This window comes from Protomyctophum bolini (genome assembly GCF_963924005.1).
Source record: "Protomyctophum bolini genome assembly, chromosome: 7".
Classification (NCBI taxonomy): Eukaryota; Metazoa; Chordata; class Actinopteri; order Myctophiformes; family Myctophidae; genus Protomyctophum; species Protomyctophum bolini.
Genome location: NC_137868.1, coordinates 17,971,898 through 17,986,897, shown reverse-complemented (window position 1 = coordinate 17,986,897; position 15,000 = coordinate 17,971,898). Strand labels below are relative to the sequence as shown.

Sequence of the window (15,000 nt, the reverse complement as noted above, 5' to 3'; positions counted from 1 at the left end):
TAGGCATTTCCAATTGTCTCTCATTCCCCTATACCCTTAAATATTGTCCATTTATACCATTTATCCTCCATTTTTTCTTCTTGTAGCCTCAGACGGTGTGTTAGTTTCTCCATAAAATGAATCTCCTGAATCAAGTCCTCCCATTGTTCCTGTGTTGGAGGTTCCATCTGTCCCCACTTTCTTGTGATAGCTTTCTTTGCTGCCGCCAATAAAATGTTTACCAAATATCTATCCTCTCCTCGAATCTTACCCCCCATCAAGTTTCCTAAATACAAAACATCACACTTCATAGGCACCTCATATCCCAATATCTTTTGTATTTGCTCATGTATCATTTTCCAAAACTCATCCATTTTGGGGCATTTCCAAAAAACATGTGAGTGACCTACATTTGTATCCCCACAACCTCTCCAACATTGTATATGTTGCTTCAACTGCTTACTCTTGATTTTTGGTGTTATAAAAAATCTGCATAGGTTTAGCCAAGAGAATTCCCTCCATATCCGTGAATTGGTAGTTGACTGGTGCATTCTCCACATATGTGTCCAATCTTTTTCTATAATTTCTATGTTTATTTCTGCTTCCCATTTATTTTTAATGTATTCCGTTGAATGACTGCCACTCATCAGAGTTGTATATACTGCTGATATAATTCGAATCTTTTTCCCCTTGTATATATTTTTGATGATTTGGACAATACCATTCACTTCTATGGAGGGCCTCCCTTTGACTTCCTTAGTGTAATAATCCCTTAGTTGCAGATACCTGGACAATACCATTCACTTCTATGGAGGGCCTCCCTTTGACTTCCTTAGTGTAATAATCCCTTAGTTGCAGATACCTGAAGAAATCATGTTTATCCAACATGTATTTAACACTCAAATCCGTGAAACTCTCCAGTGCCCCATTTTTCTCCAAAACACACCATGCCGTCATTCCTCTATTACTCCATATTTTAAATTCCTTATCATACCCTGCAGGTTTAAATGAACTATCAAATGCCATCCATTTTAAAATCTTTATATCCTCTTCTAACTTATATCTTTTTACTATTTTAAACCAGATCTCCAGTGTAAATTGGGTGATTGGATCCATACAATGTTTTATTTTCTTAAACTTTTCCTTGTCTCCTATAATATTCTGAATGGGATGTTTGTTGAATTCCTTTTCCATTTTGCTATATAATCTGGTTTACACCAACATCCTACATATCGTAGCTGGGCCGAATAATAGTACATTTTTAGGTTGTCTGTCTCTGTCTCTGTCTGTCTCTCTCTCTCTTTCTCTCTCTCTCTCTTTCTGCTTCTATATCTCTGAGGGGTTCTTATCCATGCTGATGTGTAAAACATGCCTCCTCTGTGTCATCTTTGTGTGTGTGTGTGTGTGTGTGTGTGTGTGTGTGTGTGTGTGTGTGTGTGTGTGTGTGTGTGTGTGTGTGTGTGTGTGTGTGTGTGTGTGTGTGTGTGTGCGTGCGTGTGTGTCAGACGTGGCAGTGGGCTGTCCGTTCGGGGGAGAGGAGCGCCGCGGCAGCGTGCTGGTCTTCAACGGGAACAGGGATGTGGTCACGCAGGGCCTCACCCTCAGCCAGGAGCTGAGGGCCGCCAGGGGCCCCGGCAGCGGAGGCCATCTCCCTGGATTCGGCTTCACCCTGAGGGGAGGGAAGGACCTGGACAGCAATCAGTACCCTGGTACGTACGGCCGGCATCTCTCCTCTGCTCTTCTCTCTCTTACAAACACACACACTCACATGTACACAAACAGAACATAGTGAAAGACTCTGCAGGTCTGAGAGTCTGAGAGTCACACACACACACACACACACACACACACACACACACACACACACACTCTCTCTGCTCCACGTCTCTCTTCTGTTCCTTATTACATCTCCATTTTCCCTTTGTCTTGCATTCTTCCCCACCTCATCTCTCCCCACCTCTCCTCCTCTTTATTCTTCACTTCTACATGTCAGGCCTGCACCCCCCCCCCCTTCCCTTTGCACACCTCCTCTTTCATCCATTTGTTCTGGATTCCCTTCTTGTAACGCTGCTCTGGTAAAGTCATCGTTCAGACGTTAAGATGAGGTTGAGCTGAGAGATGAGAGCCCCTGAATTGTTGCCACATCCATTCTCTGGTGACTCACAACAACAGAGCAGAAAGGAGAGCTACTGCAGTGGTTCCCAAAGTGGGGTCCGGGGACCACCAGGGGTCCGTGACGGAGTTCCAGGGGGTCCCCAGCTAAATGATAGTTTGGAACCAAATGGACCCTTATGGGTCTGTAACTCTCAGAGTTAAATTAACATTGATTTTACAATATAAATTGGGGTCCCAGAGATAGAAATGCCATTAAATGGGGGTCCGTAGACTAATGCATGTCAAACTGGGGGTACTTGAAATTAAACGGGTTGAGAATCATTGCTAGAGCCGTAAAACTCTTCTCGTATGGGGGTCCCTGGCATTATGTTTTCAAATGCGGCTCCGCGGGCGCATTAGTGTCAATTTGGGGGTCCTTGACATGAAAAAGTTTGGGAACCACTGTACTGCTGTACACAATTTACACAACACAACACAACACACAGACACGCCACACACAACACAACACAAGTTACACAACACACAGACGCACCACACACAACACAACACACAGACACGCCACACACAACACAACACAAGTTACACAACACAACATAACACACAGACGCACCACACACAACACAACACAAGTTACACAACACAACACACAGACGCACCACACACAACACAACACAAGTTACACAACACAACACAACACAACACACAGACACGCCACACACAACACAACACAAGTTACACAACACAACACACAGACGCACCACACACAACACAACACACAGACACGCCACACACAACACAACACAAGTTACACAACACAACACAACACACAGACGCACCACACACAACACAACACAAGTTACACAACACAACACAACACAACACACAGACACGCCACACACAACACAACACAAGTTACACAACACACAGACGCACCACACACAACACAACACACAGACACGCCACACACAACACAACACAAGTTACACAACACAACATAACACACAGACGCACCACACACAACACAACACAAGTTACACAACACAACACACAGACGCACCACACACAACACAACACAAGTTACACAACACAACACACAGACGCACCACACACAACACAACACAAGTTACACAACACAACACAACACAACACACAGACACGCCACACACAACACAACACAAGTTACACAACACAACACACAGACGCACCACACACAACACAACACACAGACACGCCACACACAACACAACACAAGTTACACAACACAACACAACACACAGACACGCCACACACAACACAACACAAGTTACACAACACAACACAACACACAGACGCACCACACACAACACAACACAAGTTACACAACACAACACAACACACAGACACGCCACACACAACACAACACAAGTTACACAACACAACACAACACAACACAGGCACAATTCCACACACAGGCTCAGCCTCAGACAAAGCGTCCATGATGTTGAACCACTGTAGTTAACAGTGCAGCGGTGACTCCAGCAGCAATAATACCACATCAGCTACTCAGTGCTGTGAAGAAATGGGTATGTGATGGAGTGTAACGTAATAATGTGTTCAAATCTGAACTGATTTCTACTCTTCATTGAATGACTTTAATCGGATGCTGTAGTGTAGGGGTAAATAATGTAGGCTTCTGGTCCTGGACAGGTCAGAAACGGGAAGTATGATTGGGTGTGAAGCCGTTTTCACTCCACCGTCATTTCATTCAGATCATGTGCTGTTAAACCCTCGTTTGAAACGAGCCCGGTCTGTAAATCCACATTTTTACACATGCAGTCTCATTTTCTACCCAATTTGGAGGCGATGTGAGAGATGGCGTGCTGCACGGGCTCTTTTCCTGCTCTGTTTTTCATTCCTTTTTCTTTTTCATTCCTTCTTGCTTTCTCGGAGCCCCCCCCCCCCACCCTGCCTCCCTCCACCCACCTTTCCCTTCTCTCTGCTGTAAAAACAGATTTGTTCATTCTACAAACAGGATATGTGGAAATACACACGTGTACAGACATCATAGCGAACACACACACACACACACACACACACACACACAAACATGAGCGTGGCTTGTGATCAGATTCGCTGGCATCTGGCGTGCTCATGTTACTATGCATATGAGGTCCTGTGACGATGTCCTTTGACTACAATCACTGTCTAAGCTCCAACATCACCGCACCATGTGTGGCCTTAATGCGGCGCTCATAAAACACACCCCGCCATGACTGTGGCGAGCGTCACAATGCCATCACCTTCCCTCCTTTCTACCGTAGGAGAGCAACTGGTCCACACACACACACACACACACACACACACACACACACACGCACACATGCACACACACACACACACACACACACACACACACACACACACACGCACACACGCATGCACGCAGACAGACACACTCACAGGGCTTCCAGGCAGGGTTGAAACTGAGGCTGGCCCTCTGGGAAGACTCTGAGGCAGGAAGTGCACTACAGTCTCACGGGTGGCAGAGCCATCAGTAACAGTTACACACACACACACACACACACACACACACACACACACACACACACTGCACACGCAGTCACACACACAGATGGGGGTCCTGTGTGTTGTGTGTCATTAGAGAGCAGGCAGACGGAAGTGAGGCGCGCTCACACACCACAGTGTGTGTCGTTAGCAGGGCTGTAAATTCACACTGTTCAAAGCCAGGCGGACATGTTTGATCAACGTTATGAGAGAGAGAGAGAGAGAGAGAGAGAGAGAGAGAGAGAGAGAGAGAGAGAGACAGACACACAAAGAGAAACAGGGAGAGACAGAGAGACTGCAATAGGCATCTGTATGCCTGGTACAGACACCATATGCTCCTATCAGTATTAGGAGAGAGAGGGGGAGAGAGAGAGCAGGTCATGATGTTCTTATCAACGTTACATAAGTGTAAAGTGACAAAGTTTGTAGTCCTGAAAAATGTTAAATCTTTGCTTTTCCGGTTTCCTCTTCTCAAAGTCTATATGGTTTTTATTATTGGGTTTTTGTCTAGAAACTTGAAATCAGGCCTCTGGTTAACACAAGCTTAAGAGATTGAGATCTGCAAGTTCCATAAATGTTCATCAAACTCATGTAAAAACGCCGGGACAATGCTCCACACGTCCCAAACTCTTCTCCCTTCTGGCTCCAAAACTGTGGAATGCACTTCCCATTGCAGTCAGAACTGAAGCATCACTCCCAATCTTCCGCCGTAGTCTGAAAACCCACCTTTTCAGACTCCATCATGGCCCATAGCACTTACCCTACCCAATTTCTGTAGACTTAGATAGCATTTGATACAGACTTATAGCATGTTATGTAGACAGCACTATAATTACATTGTATATAGTCATAGCATGCCATAGTACATATGTATAGCATAGTAGTATATATACAGTTCATATGTATAGTTTCATTATATAGATATTCCACTGTTACTTTCTTAGCTTACGCATGTTTCATGATAAATGCTTTTATGTGATGTATTCCCATGCTTTTGTTCTTGCTTAATGTAAATCGCTCTGGATTAAGAGCGTCTGCTAAATGCCTAAATTGTAAATTGTAAATTGTAAATTGAATGGAAGATTGCAATCTCTTCATTCAAACTTCACTCCACTTCGAGCTGCAGTGCATGCTGGGAGGTGTCCTCGGTGTGGCCGAAGTTGGGGGTCAAAGGTTATGGTTGGGGTTGGCCATGTGGCAGCGGGTCAGATGTCCTGAGGGTACAGATTAAGTCCAGCTAGGGGTTCACAGGTCAAAGGCTGTGGCTGTTTTAGCCTATCAATCACTCCAGCTCATCGAGTGGGAGACGGAGAGAGAGTGAGAGTGAGAAAGAGAAGAGACATTGGGTGGGATGGAGGGGTATTCACGTGGGTCATTTGCTGGGTAAGTATGTGTTAAGTGTTTTATTGCACTTGACACCTACTTGGCAATGCTTAGCGGCCATCTTCATGTGTTTACCTTGTTTGATGTGTGCTGTTTAGAGTGTCATTGTACTTATGTTGGGTTGTAAATTCACCTTGTGATTTGACGAAACTGAAGGATGCCTCTGTACTCCTTTACTCTTAGCAATTATTTTATTGATTTCCCTTTAGATTAACTGAATATATTTGTATTATTACTTATTACATCAATGAATCGATACAACAAGCCACATCAATTATTCCTTAATCTGGTAAATCATTTGAGTATTTGTCTGCAGAGGAATTCCCCTTTAAAGCAAGCATAGTGTATGCACTTTCTACAACAAGGTGTTAAAACCATGCATAGTTTAGCCCGCACGCACGCACGCATGCACTCCACTGAGTGCTGTCGAACCTTGAACCATAGTCAATCAATCAGACAGCCAGCCAGTCAGCCAAACCAGCCAGTCGTGGGCCGGTCAGTCGGCCAGCCAGCCAGTCAGTCAGTCAGTCAGTCAGTCAGTCGGCCAGCCAGCCAGTCAGTCAGTCAGTCAGTCAGTCAGTCAGTCAGTCAGTCAGTCAGTCAGTCAGTCAGTCAGTGACAGTTTGACAGGTTGTCTAAACTCTGAATGAAACCATGTTTTCACAGGAACAACTTCGGCAGCTCACTTACCACACTGACCCACACACACACACACACACACACACACACACACACACACACACACACACACACACACACACACACACACACACACACACACACACACACATACATACGCATAAAATACAGTACCTGCACATGGACTTCTTGCCATCTGGGTGTGTCAATGTGTGTGCGTACTGTACATGTCAATGTGAATCTCAATGCACATGCATACACGTGCACATAACCACACAGGCACACACACGAACTGACCTCAAATCAGTGGTGGCAGGCGTAGCTTTCCTGTGTGTGAGGAAATGGGATTGACTTTGAGAGGAGAAAGTGGCCTGTTATTTGATTTAGCCCCTACGATTTACCATGCACAGTGCACACACGCACGCATGCATGCACGCAGGCACGTGCGCACGCACACACGCACACACATAACCCCAGAGGTACACTTTCACTGAAATCAGGCTCTTGTCATAGGGAGGTTTTCATAGCAAACAAAGAGTTCGGATAAGGAGAACAGACAAGAGCTGTAGGGGGGTGACACACACACACACACACACACACACACACACACACACACACACCTTTGACAGGAGTGGGGTAGAGTTTCTCCGTTAACTGTGTGATGAAATGAGGGATTTGGAACAGCAGCAGAATTCTTGGTTGGAAGAATGAATCCCTAAGCTCTTCTTTCTCCGTCTTTCACAATATATTTTTACACCTCTCCCTCCCTTATTTCAGCCTCACTTATTATTTCCCTCTCTCTCTCTCTCTTTCTGTCTCTTCTCTCTATTTCTTCCCCCCTCTCTCTCTCTCTCTCGCTCTCTCTCGCTCTGTCTGTCTGTTGAAAGAACACACCTTTGCTCGGATTGATTTCCCAGATTATGGTTTTATAAGGGAGTGTGGTCCAGTACAGTACATATCCTCTCCTCTTGCCTCCTCTCTCATACCCCCTCTATCTCCTCCTCTCTCCTCTCCTCCTCTTTCCTTACCTCTCCTCTCCTAGCCTCTCCCTTTATCCTCTCCTCTCCTCTCCTCTCCTCTCCTCTCCTCTCCTCTCCTCTCCTCTCCTCATGCATCGTTCCATCTTGACTTGAAGTCCCCTGTTCATTGTGACAATCTCCTGGCTTCACGCACGCACGCACGCACAAACACACACACACACACACACACACACACACACACACACACACTCACGTGTGCATGCAGTGTGTCCTCCCAGTGGGACAGAGTCTGAATGTTTCATGTTGCAGTTTCAGGGGAACTGAGACACAGAAACACATGTGTCCCTCTTAGATTAAATTAACATTGGCCTTCTCTTCTCTCCCATACACACACACACACACACACACACACACACACACACACACACAGGCAGGCACACACATGCAGGCACGTACACAGCCACACGCACACGGTTCTCTCAACTAATTTATATTCCTTTACTCTACCATCAATCTTTCTGCTTGTCATTATATACAGCACAGTGGTATTAAGTGACAGTAGCAGTACTACTATTAGTACTTACTGTATGTCATATTATGAACAGTTTTAGCAGACATACTGTAGGTGTAGCGCCGTTCCTATTGCATGTATTGTCGAGGGATGTTTTGTTAGTCAAAACAATTGTTTTGCCTTGTTTGGAGTGCCAGGTGGGTGGAGTTTCAGAATCAATACTACTGCCAAGTATGATGTTTTCTAGAAGGAATGTGCTTTGGCCTTGGTTGAAGTCATGATATAGTCGGCTACATGGTCATGTGGGACTCACGTAAATGCAATGATGAGTGCATACAATCAGAAAGTAGCCTGAAAGGACCATACCAGTGGTCTGGTATGTTTAGCTCATTAACTATGACTCACTGTATACTTGACATCGACCGGTCAAGGCAAATGGCAGCCCACCTATAGAGCCAGGCTAATTTCCTTGCAGCCGTCGCCACGTGCCTGCCTGCTCATGGGGGGATTGTTGGGTCTTTGTGAATTAAAGAGTATAGCCTTGTGTCATGATTTGGAACTGTAAGAATAACCTGTACTTGGCTTGCACTAGTTTGACACTCCCAATGTAAAATTTGTCGGTAGCCGCCAAATATGGCGAAGACGCTGTTACCTGTACCCCTGAAGGGTGTGTGGGTATTTATTTGTTCGGGATTTGCTGACTGCATTCTGTACGGCACCTTGTAAATATTTGTGTCCTTGTATTTGTATCTCTTATGTGGACATAAATAAATGATTAAAGTGTGTGTGTGTGTGTGTGTGTGTGTGTGTGTGTGTGTGTGTGTGTGTGTGTGTGTGTGTGTGTGTGTGTGTGTGTGTGTGTGTGTGTGTGTGTGTGTGTGTGTGTGTGTGTGTGTGTGTGTGTGTGTGTGTGTGTATGTGTGTGTGCGTGTGCGTGTGCGTGGGTGCGTGTGTGTGTGCGTGCGTGCGTGCATGTCTGCTGCTGCCCCCACCCCCCCAGGTTGGTGGAGGGTGTGTAGAGCCCAGAATCACATTAGATAATTGACACAAGGGTGAAAAATGAGTTACAAAACTGTGGGATAAAAAATAAAAAAGGAAATAGTCCCTGGAGAAAATATTGATCTAAAAACAAAATTAAAATGACTTATAGTATTAACCGTGAAATTTTGAGAAAAAAAAACATTGACTCGTATTGAACAAATGCAATTTTTTAGGAAAATGGTCTATCTTTATGTGTAGTAGCATTATGGTCGATGCAATGAATAGACCTTTTGTAGGCCTTTTATGACTAAGGATTAAACATTCGACGGCCTCACAGCACCCCAGGACAGTGACACGATGAGAGGGACTATTAGTCAGCGGAAAGAATGCTTAATTGACGTTGAAAAGCTTTTCATATGATGCTCTAAACATTGTGGCATTGTATTGTCCATTGTGGTCCGCCACTGGACATCAAAGAATCAAACCCAACCATCAAGGACATTTGAAAAATCCTATTATTTGTCGTCTTTGGTCTGTGAACGAGCCTGGGTCTCTCAGCTCAGGGTTTGACTTACATCTGTTGGTGATGACTTGGATTCATTAGGGCCCTTCTACGGTTTCAGATTGGTTTAATCAGCACTCTCTGTGTGTGTGTGTGTGTGTGCGTGCGCGCGCGTGCGTGCGTGCGCGTGTGGTGTTCTAGGGTATGTGTCCCCTAACCGCAGCCATTAAAGAGCAAATCTATTTTAAAGTCGAAAGCCAATTAAGATTGCGTTCATCACACAAACCTCAGGAAAACAAATAAAAATCCCATATGTGACCCACTGTACCAAAACTCTGCTTGACGTCACAGAGATGGGGGCCATTTACTGTACGTCAACATGTTTGATTGGTTGGGGCTTTCAACACTTGCAAATTGTAAATACTGTCACATAATTCATACTGTACCTATAGAGACCATGTTAACTAGTGAATTTTGTGAGCTTAGGATGTGGAATTGTCAATTGATATACGGGAATACGTCACCCAAAAAATGTAATATTTTCACTTCAAACTACATGAAGCATTGAATACATGGGTATTTATTATTATTATTATTTAATTTTTATAATTTTTTTATTTCACATTCCTGAGCCAATAATCCAATATTTGACTAATTGAACTTAATAGGAGACCGATCTGAGATATATATATGAGAGCAAAACTATATTTAAAACAGTCTCTTCAAACCTGGCTCGTCGGTTAGGCCTCTTATTACTGTGAGAGTTGGTTTTGGTTGAAATTGCTCTTTTAGATAATGTTTGGATTGGTCTCCTACCACAGCAGCTTCAGCAAATATGTTATTATAAATAATAATTCAAGGCTTCAAGGGGTGAGTAATTGATAGAACAAAAGTCACTTTTTGGGTGAAGATGCAACATGCATATTTTACATCCTACACTTTGTAATGTGACATACAATGATGATATTGCGTGTGTATAGTACAAAATAACACTGGCATCATTAGGAGGCTTTCCTTCAGCACTCGGAGCTTCAACCAAACGTGTTTTGTGCAACGCTGAGTTGATTCCAGATCAAATCACAACTGATGAAAGCCAGCTTTTTGTTTTATTAAATTCAAATGAAGCCGACCGCCAGAAAACAAGATCTGGATGTAAAATCTTCAAACGTGTTTTCAGCAACACCGACTTATTTGTGTAGACTGAGTCTCTCTCTCTCTCTCTCTCTCTCTCTCTCTCTCTCTCTATCTCTCTCTCTCTCACACACACACACACACACACACACACACACACACATACACACACACACACACACACACACACACACACACACACACACACACACACACACACACACACACACACACACACACACACACGAAAAACCTTTTCCACTTCCAAGCAACTGTGCTTTATTGAAATCGCATGAAACCACAAGATACATCAATCAGTATAGTAAAAAATGTGTTTTTCTTCTAAATGAGCGGATTGTGGTCGACCCGGGTCACATGGTTTAGTTGTAACTGGTTGCTAGGCAGACTGTTGGGAAACAGTGTTGGGGTTTGTTTTAGCCACATGTAATTGGCTAGCCTGAGCCCTGAACATTTTACTAACGGAGCTGGAATGCACTATGGGGTCCCCCGGTCCAAGCATGGACCCATGTGTGTGCACACATGTACGTACATGCACACAGACACAGACACACGTACACATACAACACACTACGTTTTATTTGGGTTTCAGTCTGACTCAATTCCTGTGCTAAAGCAGGATTATATAAAGAAGTCACACTGACGTAAGATGTCTGTGTGTGTGTGTGTGTGTGTGTGTGTGTGTGTGTGTGTGTGTGTGTGTGTGTGTGTGTGTGTGTGTGTGTGTGTGTGTGTGTGTGTGTGTGTGTGTGTGTGTGTGTGTGTGTGTGCATGTGTGCGTGTTCATGTCTGTGTGTGAGTCTGTGGGTGTGTTATATGTGAGGGTCTGTGTTTGATGAAGATTACTGGAGACCTTGAAATCAGTCCCATCTGTGGCATTCTTTGAAGCTTTTCCTCTCCCTCTCTCTCTCTCTAACAGATCTGATAGTGGGGGCGTTTGGAGCCGGCGAAGTGTCTGCATACAGGTAAGAATGCAGCAAAATACTTCACCCAGCTGGACGTGAAATGAAACTATTAGTTATGTAATATTACATAATACTTAATCTGATTTGTGTGTGCTTTTTCGTGTGTGCGTGCGTGTGTGCTTGTGTGCGTGTGCGCGTGCTTGTGTGCGTGCATGTGTGTGCAGGGCCCGTGCTGTAGTGTCAGTGGAAGCAGAGCTGATTCTGACTCCCAGAGTGTTGAACCCAGACGACAGACAGTGTCTTCTAACTGACCAACAATCAGTGACCAGGGTCACCTGGTGAGTACACAACTCACCTCACTACAGACTCACACTACAACTCACCTCACTACAGACTCACACTACAACTCACCTCACTACAGACTCACACTACAACTCACCTCACTACAGACTCACACTACAACTCACCTCACTACAGACTCACACTACAACTCACCTCACTACAGACTCACACTACAACTCACCTCACTACAGACTCACACTACAACTCACCTCACTACAGACTCACACTACAACTCACCTCACTACAGACTCACACTACAACTCACCTCATAGTCACCCGTCCGGGTCACCTGGTGAGTAAATGGTAAATGGTTCATTTATATAGCGCTTTTATCCAAGGCGCTTTATAGGGATTGTGCATTACATTCACCCATTCACACACTGATGGCAGCGGAAACCATGCAAGGCACCAACCCGTACATCAGGAGCAATAAGGGATTCAGCGTCTTGCTCAAGGACACTTAGACACTGACTCTGGGGGAGCCCGGGTTCGAACTGGCGACCTTATGGTTACCATCCGGCCACTCTACCGCTGAGCAACCGCCATCACATACAGTACACAACTGAGTACACAACTCACCTCACTACAGACACTGACCTCATGGTCACCTGGTGAGTAAACAACTCGGTCTGTGCCTGACTCATAATTTGACGATTTGTTTCATGACAGTATGTACAGTGACAGAGTCTGCATATACTGTAAAAAAATGTTGTTGGAAAGAAATATGTAGATCTACCAGCGTTTTGAGCTTGTAGTAACAGTTTGGGTCATATGGGGTAGATATCTATACAGTCTATAAAATATTTCATGAGGTTGGAGACAGCTGTCATTTCAACATGACTGAATCGTTAAAAAAGATGGACCAGAAAGCTAAGCTAACCCTGCATCAGTGCTAACAGGACTGAGGGAAAGAACTCACTGCTTGACAGGTGACTGAGGTTTTATTTAATCATCGACTTTTTACCATTTATTTATGTTCACACAAAGGAGATGCATAGAAGGACACAAACATTATACAGTAGGTGCAGTAGTGTTACATTTACATGTGTTTGCATGGTACAATAGGCATGTCACTCAGTGCTCTATGGGTATAAGTAACGGCGTCTCCGCCATATATGACGGCTGCCAATTATAGCGGAGACACCACAATACTTTTCCAGCCTTTTGCCAATTTTGTGGGGAATCCCAAGTTGTTGGAACACTCTAACAACCAGTCAGTGGGTATGCCCTAGGCCCCTAGGGGCTGTCAAGTATAAAGACAAATAGTCTGCACCTATAGCCCAGCTCTGAGATGGTATGTAGGTTGGTATTTAATGACCTTGGTCATAAAGGCTTCCTCTAGGCTAGGGTCAAAGCTCTAATACAGACACTTCTCTGGACAAGATCTGGTGTATTAGCTGTCAGAGATGTAGAGGAAACACGGATGAAATGACAGGAATGTTTGTACATTCTCACTCAACATATTTTGATATGTCCTTTGCTTAGTTTGCTATGAGTTCCACTATTCTATCATGGCACGTACATTCCTTTGTATGCATAACAGCCACTCAAGATGTGTGACAGTGTTTCAGTGATCTGTTCTGTGGTGTGGTGCAAGCAATGAGGAACCTGAGTGGAGTGGAACCAGATGGAAAGATTGAGTCTGGTGGGAAGGAGTTTAATGGTGAATGTGATGATGTCCTCTTTGAGTGCAGTGTTCTTAATGAATGAGTGTGAGACAGAGTGATCAGCATAGGGAAGACATGCAAGTTTCTCTTGGAGTTTTAGTCCAGTCCAGTGTTGTTATTGTTGTTGTTGGTGGTGGTGTAGATCCACGAGGACTCGTCTGGCAGCTGGTGACTGCAGCATAAGTGACCTGGATGAGGGGGGCAGTTATAATGTCCTCTGAGACCCTCACAGTCTCTGAGTCAGACCGCACCCACTCCAGGGACACTCCATTGAGGACACAGAGGTCATTTAGAGAGGCCAGTCCAACCAAACAGACGGCGGAACGGGTGTCGAGTTTCCTGCTGGGTTTCCAGTGGGACCTTACGCCTCTTTAGGTCCAGGAACAGGGAGGATGGAGCCAGCTCCCTAACATCCTTGACATTCCACGATTGGCACCCCCAGCCCTCCCTCCCACTGTGGATGAAAAGATACAAGTCACAGGTGCTATGTGAGTTCAGTCCAAACCATTTTCTCACTAGGCTCACTGTTTTGTTATTCATCTCACACAGTATTTCTGTTGAATGTGGACATTAGAGAAACACTAGAACAAGTGTTTAAAGAATGCCACCTGTCTAATAGCTTCCAACATACAGTAGTTAATGGCATTGGCCAGTGGACACCTGTCAATCAGCTCCAGCCATGATGTAAAATCAGACAAGATGTTATTGACCTGCTCCTTCCGTTGTCCTGCAATGTTGATTTTACACTGACACATGCACTTTATCCACACACACACACACACACACACACACACACACACACACACACACACACACACACACACACACACACACACACACACACACACACACACACACACACACAGTTGCTGCCCGCACCCAATTAATAAAACACTGGTGAAGAACTATCTGTCTGTACAAGTCAATCAAAGGCATGATCCACCCACCCCTACACCACTTTCCCCAAACGTCCTCAAATGTTGCTTTTAGCATATATATATATATATATATATATATATATATATATATATATATATATATTACCATGTCCTTGTAGCGGCGAAGAGTCTGCTAGGATCCACATGGTGTTCATTAAATCACCAGCTGACATCCCAGATTTAGTGAACGTCTTTATGGGTGCACTGACAGAAACATGGAAGTTGTGTGGAAGGTGCGTGTGGCTTGTATTAGGTGCAGCCCGTTTTTCACATCTGCAGACACCATATTGTAGTATGTATAAAACAGACCCTCAGACCAACGTGCGCAGTATTATCAGGACTTTAGATCAGAACATGTGACCACA

General features: G+C 44.5%; 1 protein-coding gene across 2 annotated transcripts in view; it reads left to right on the top strand.

Moving 5' to 3' along the window:
- The window catches only part of itga8 (integrin, alpha 8), a 90,391-nt gene that overhangs the window by 38,706 nt on the left and 36,685 nt on the right, over nt 1–15,000 (top strand). For both annotated transcript variants that reach the window (XR_013964338.1, XM_080767714.1), the window contains exons 13-15: nt 1,485–1,688; nt 11,703–11,748; nt 11,913–12,026. Coding sequence is in view for 1 of the 2 variants with exons in the window: in XM_080767714.1 (XP_080623840.1) it covers nt 1,485–1,688; nt 11,703–11,748; nt 11,913–12,026 (364 nt within the window). In the remaining variant the exon portion in view is untranslated. The remainder of the gene's footprint in view (nt 1–1,484; nt 1,689–11,702; nt 11,749–11,912; nt 12,027–15,000) is intronic.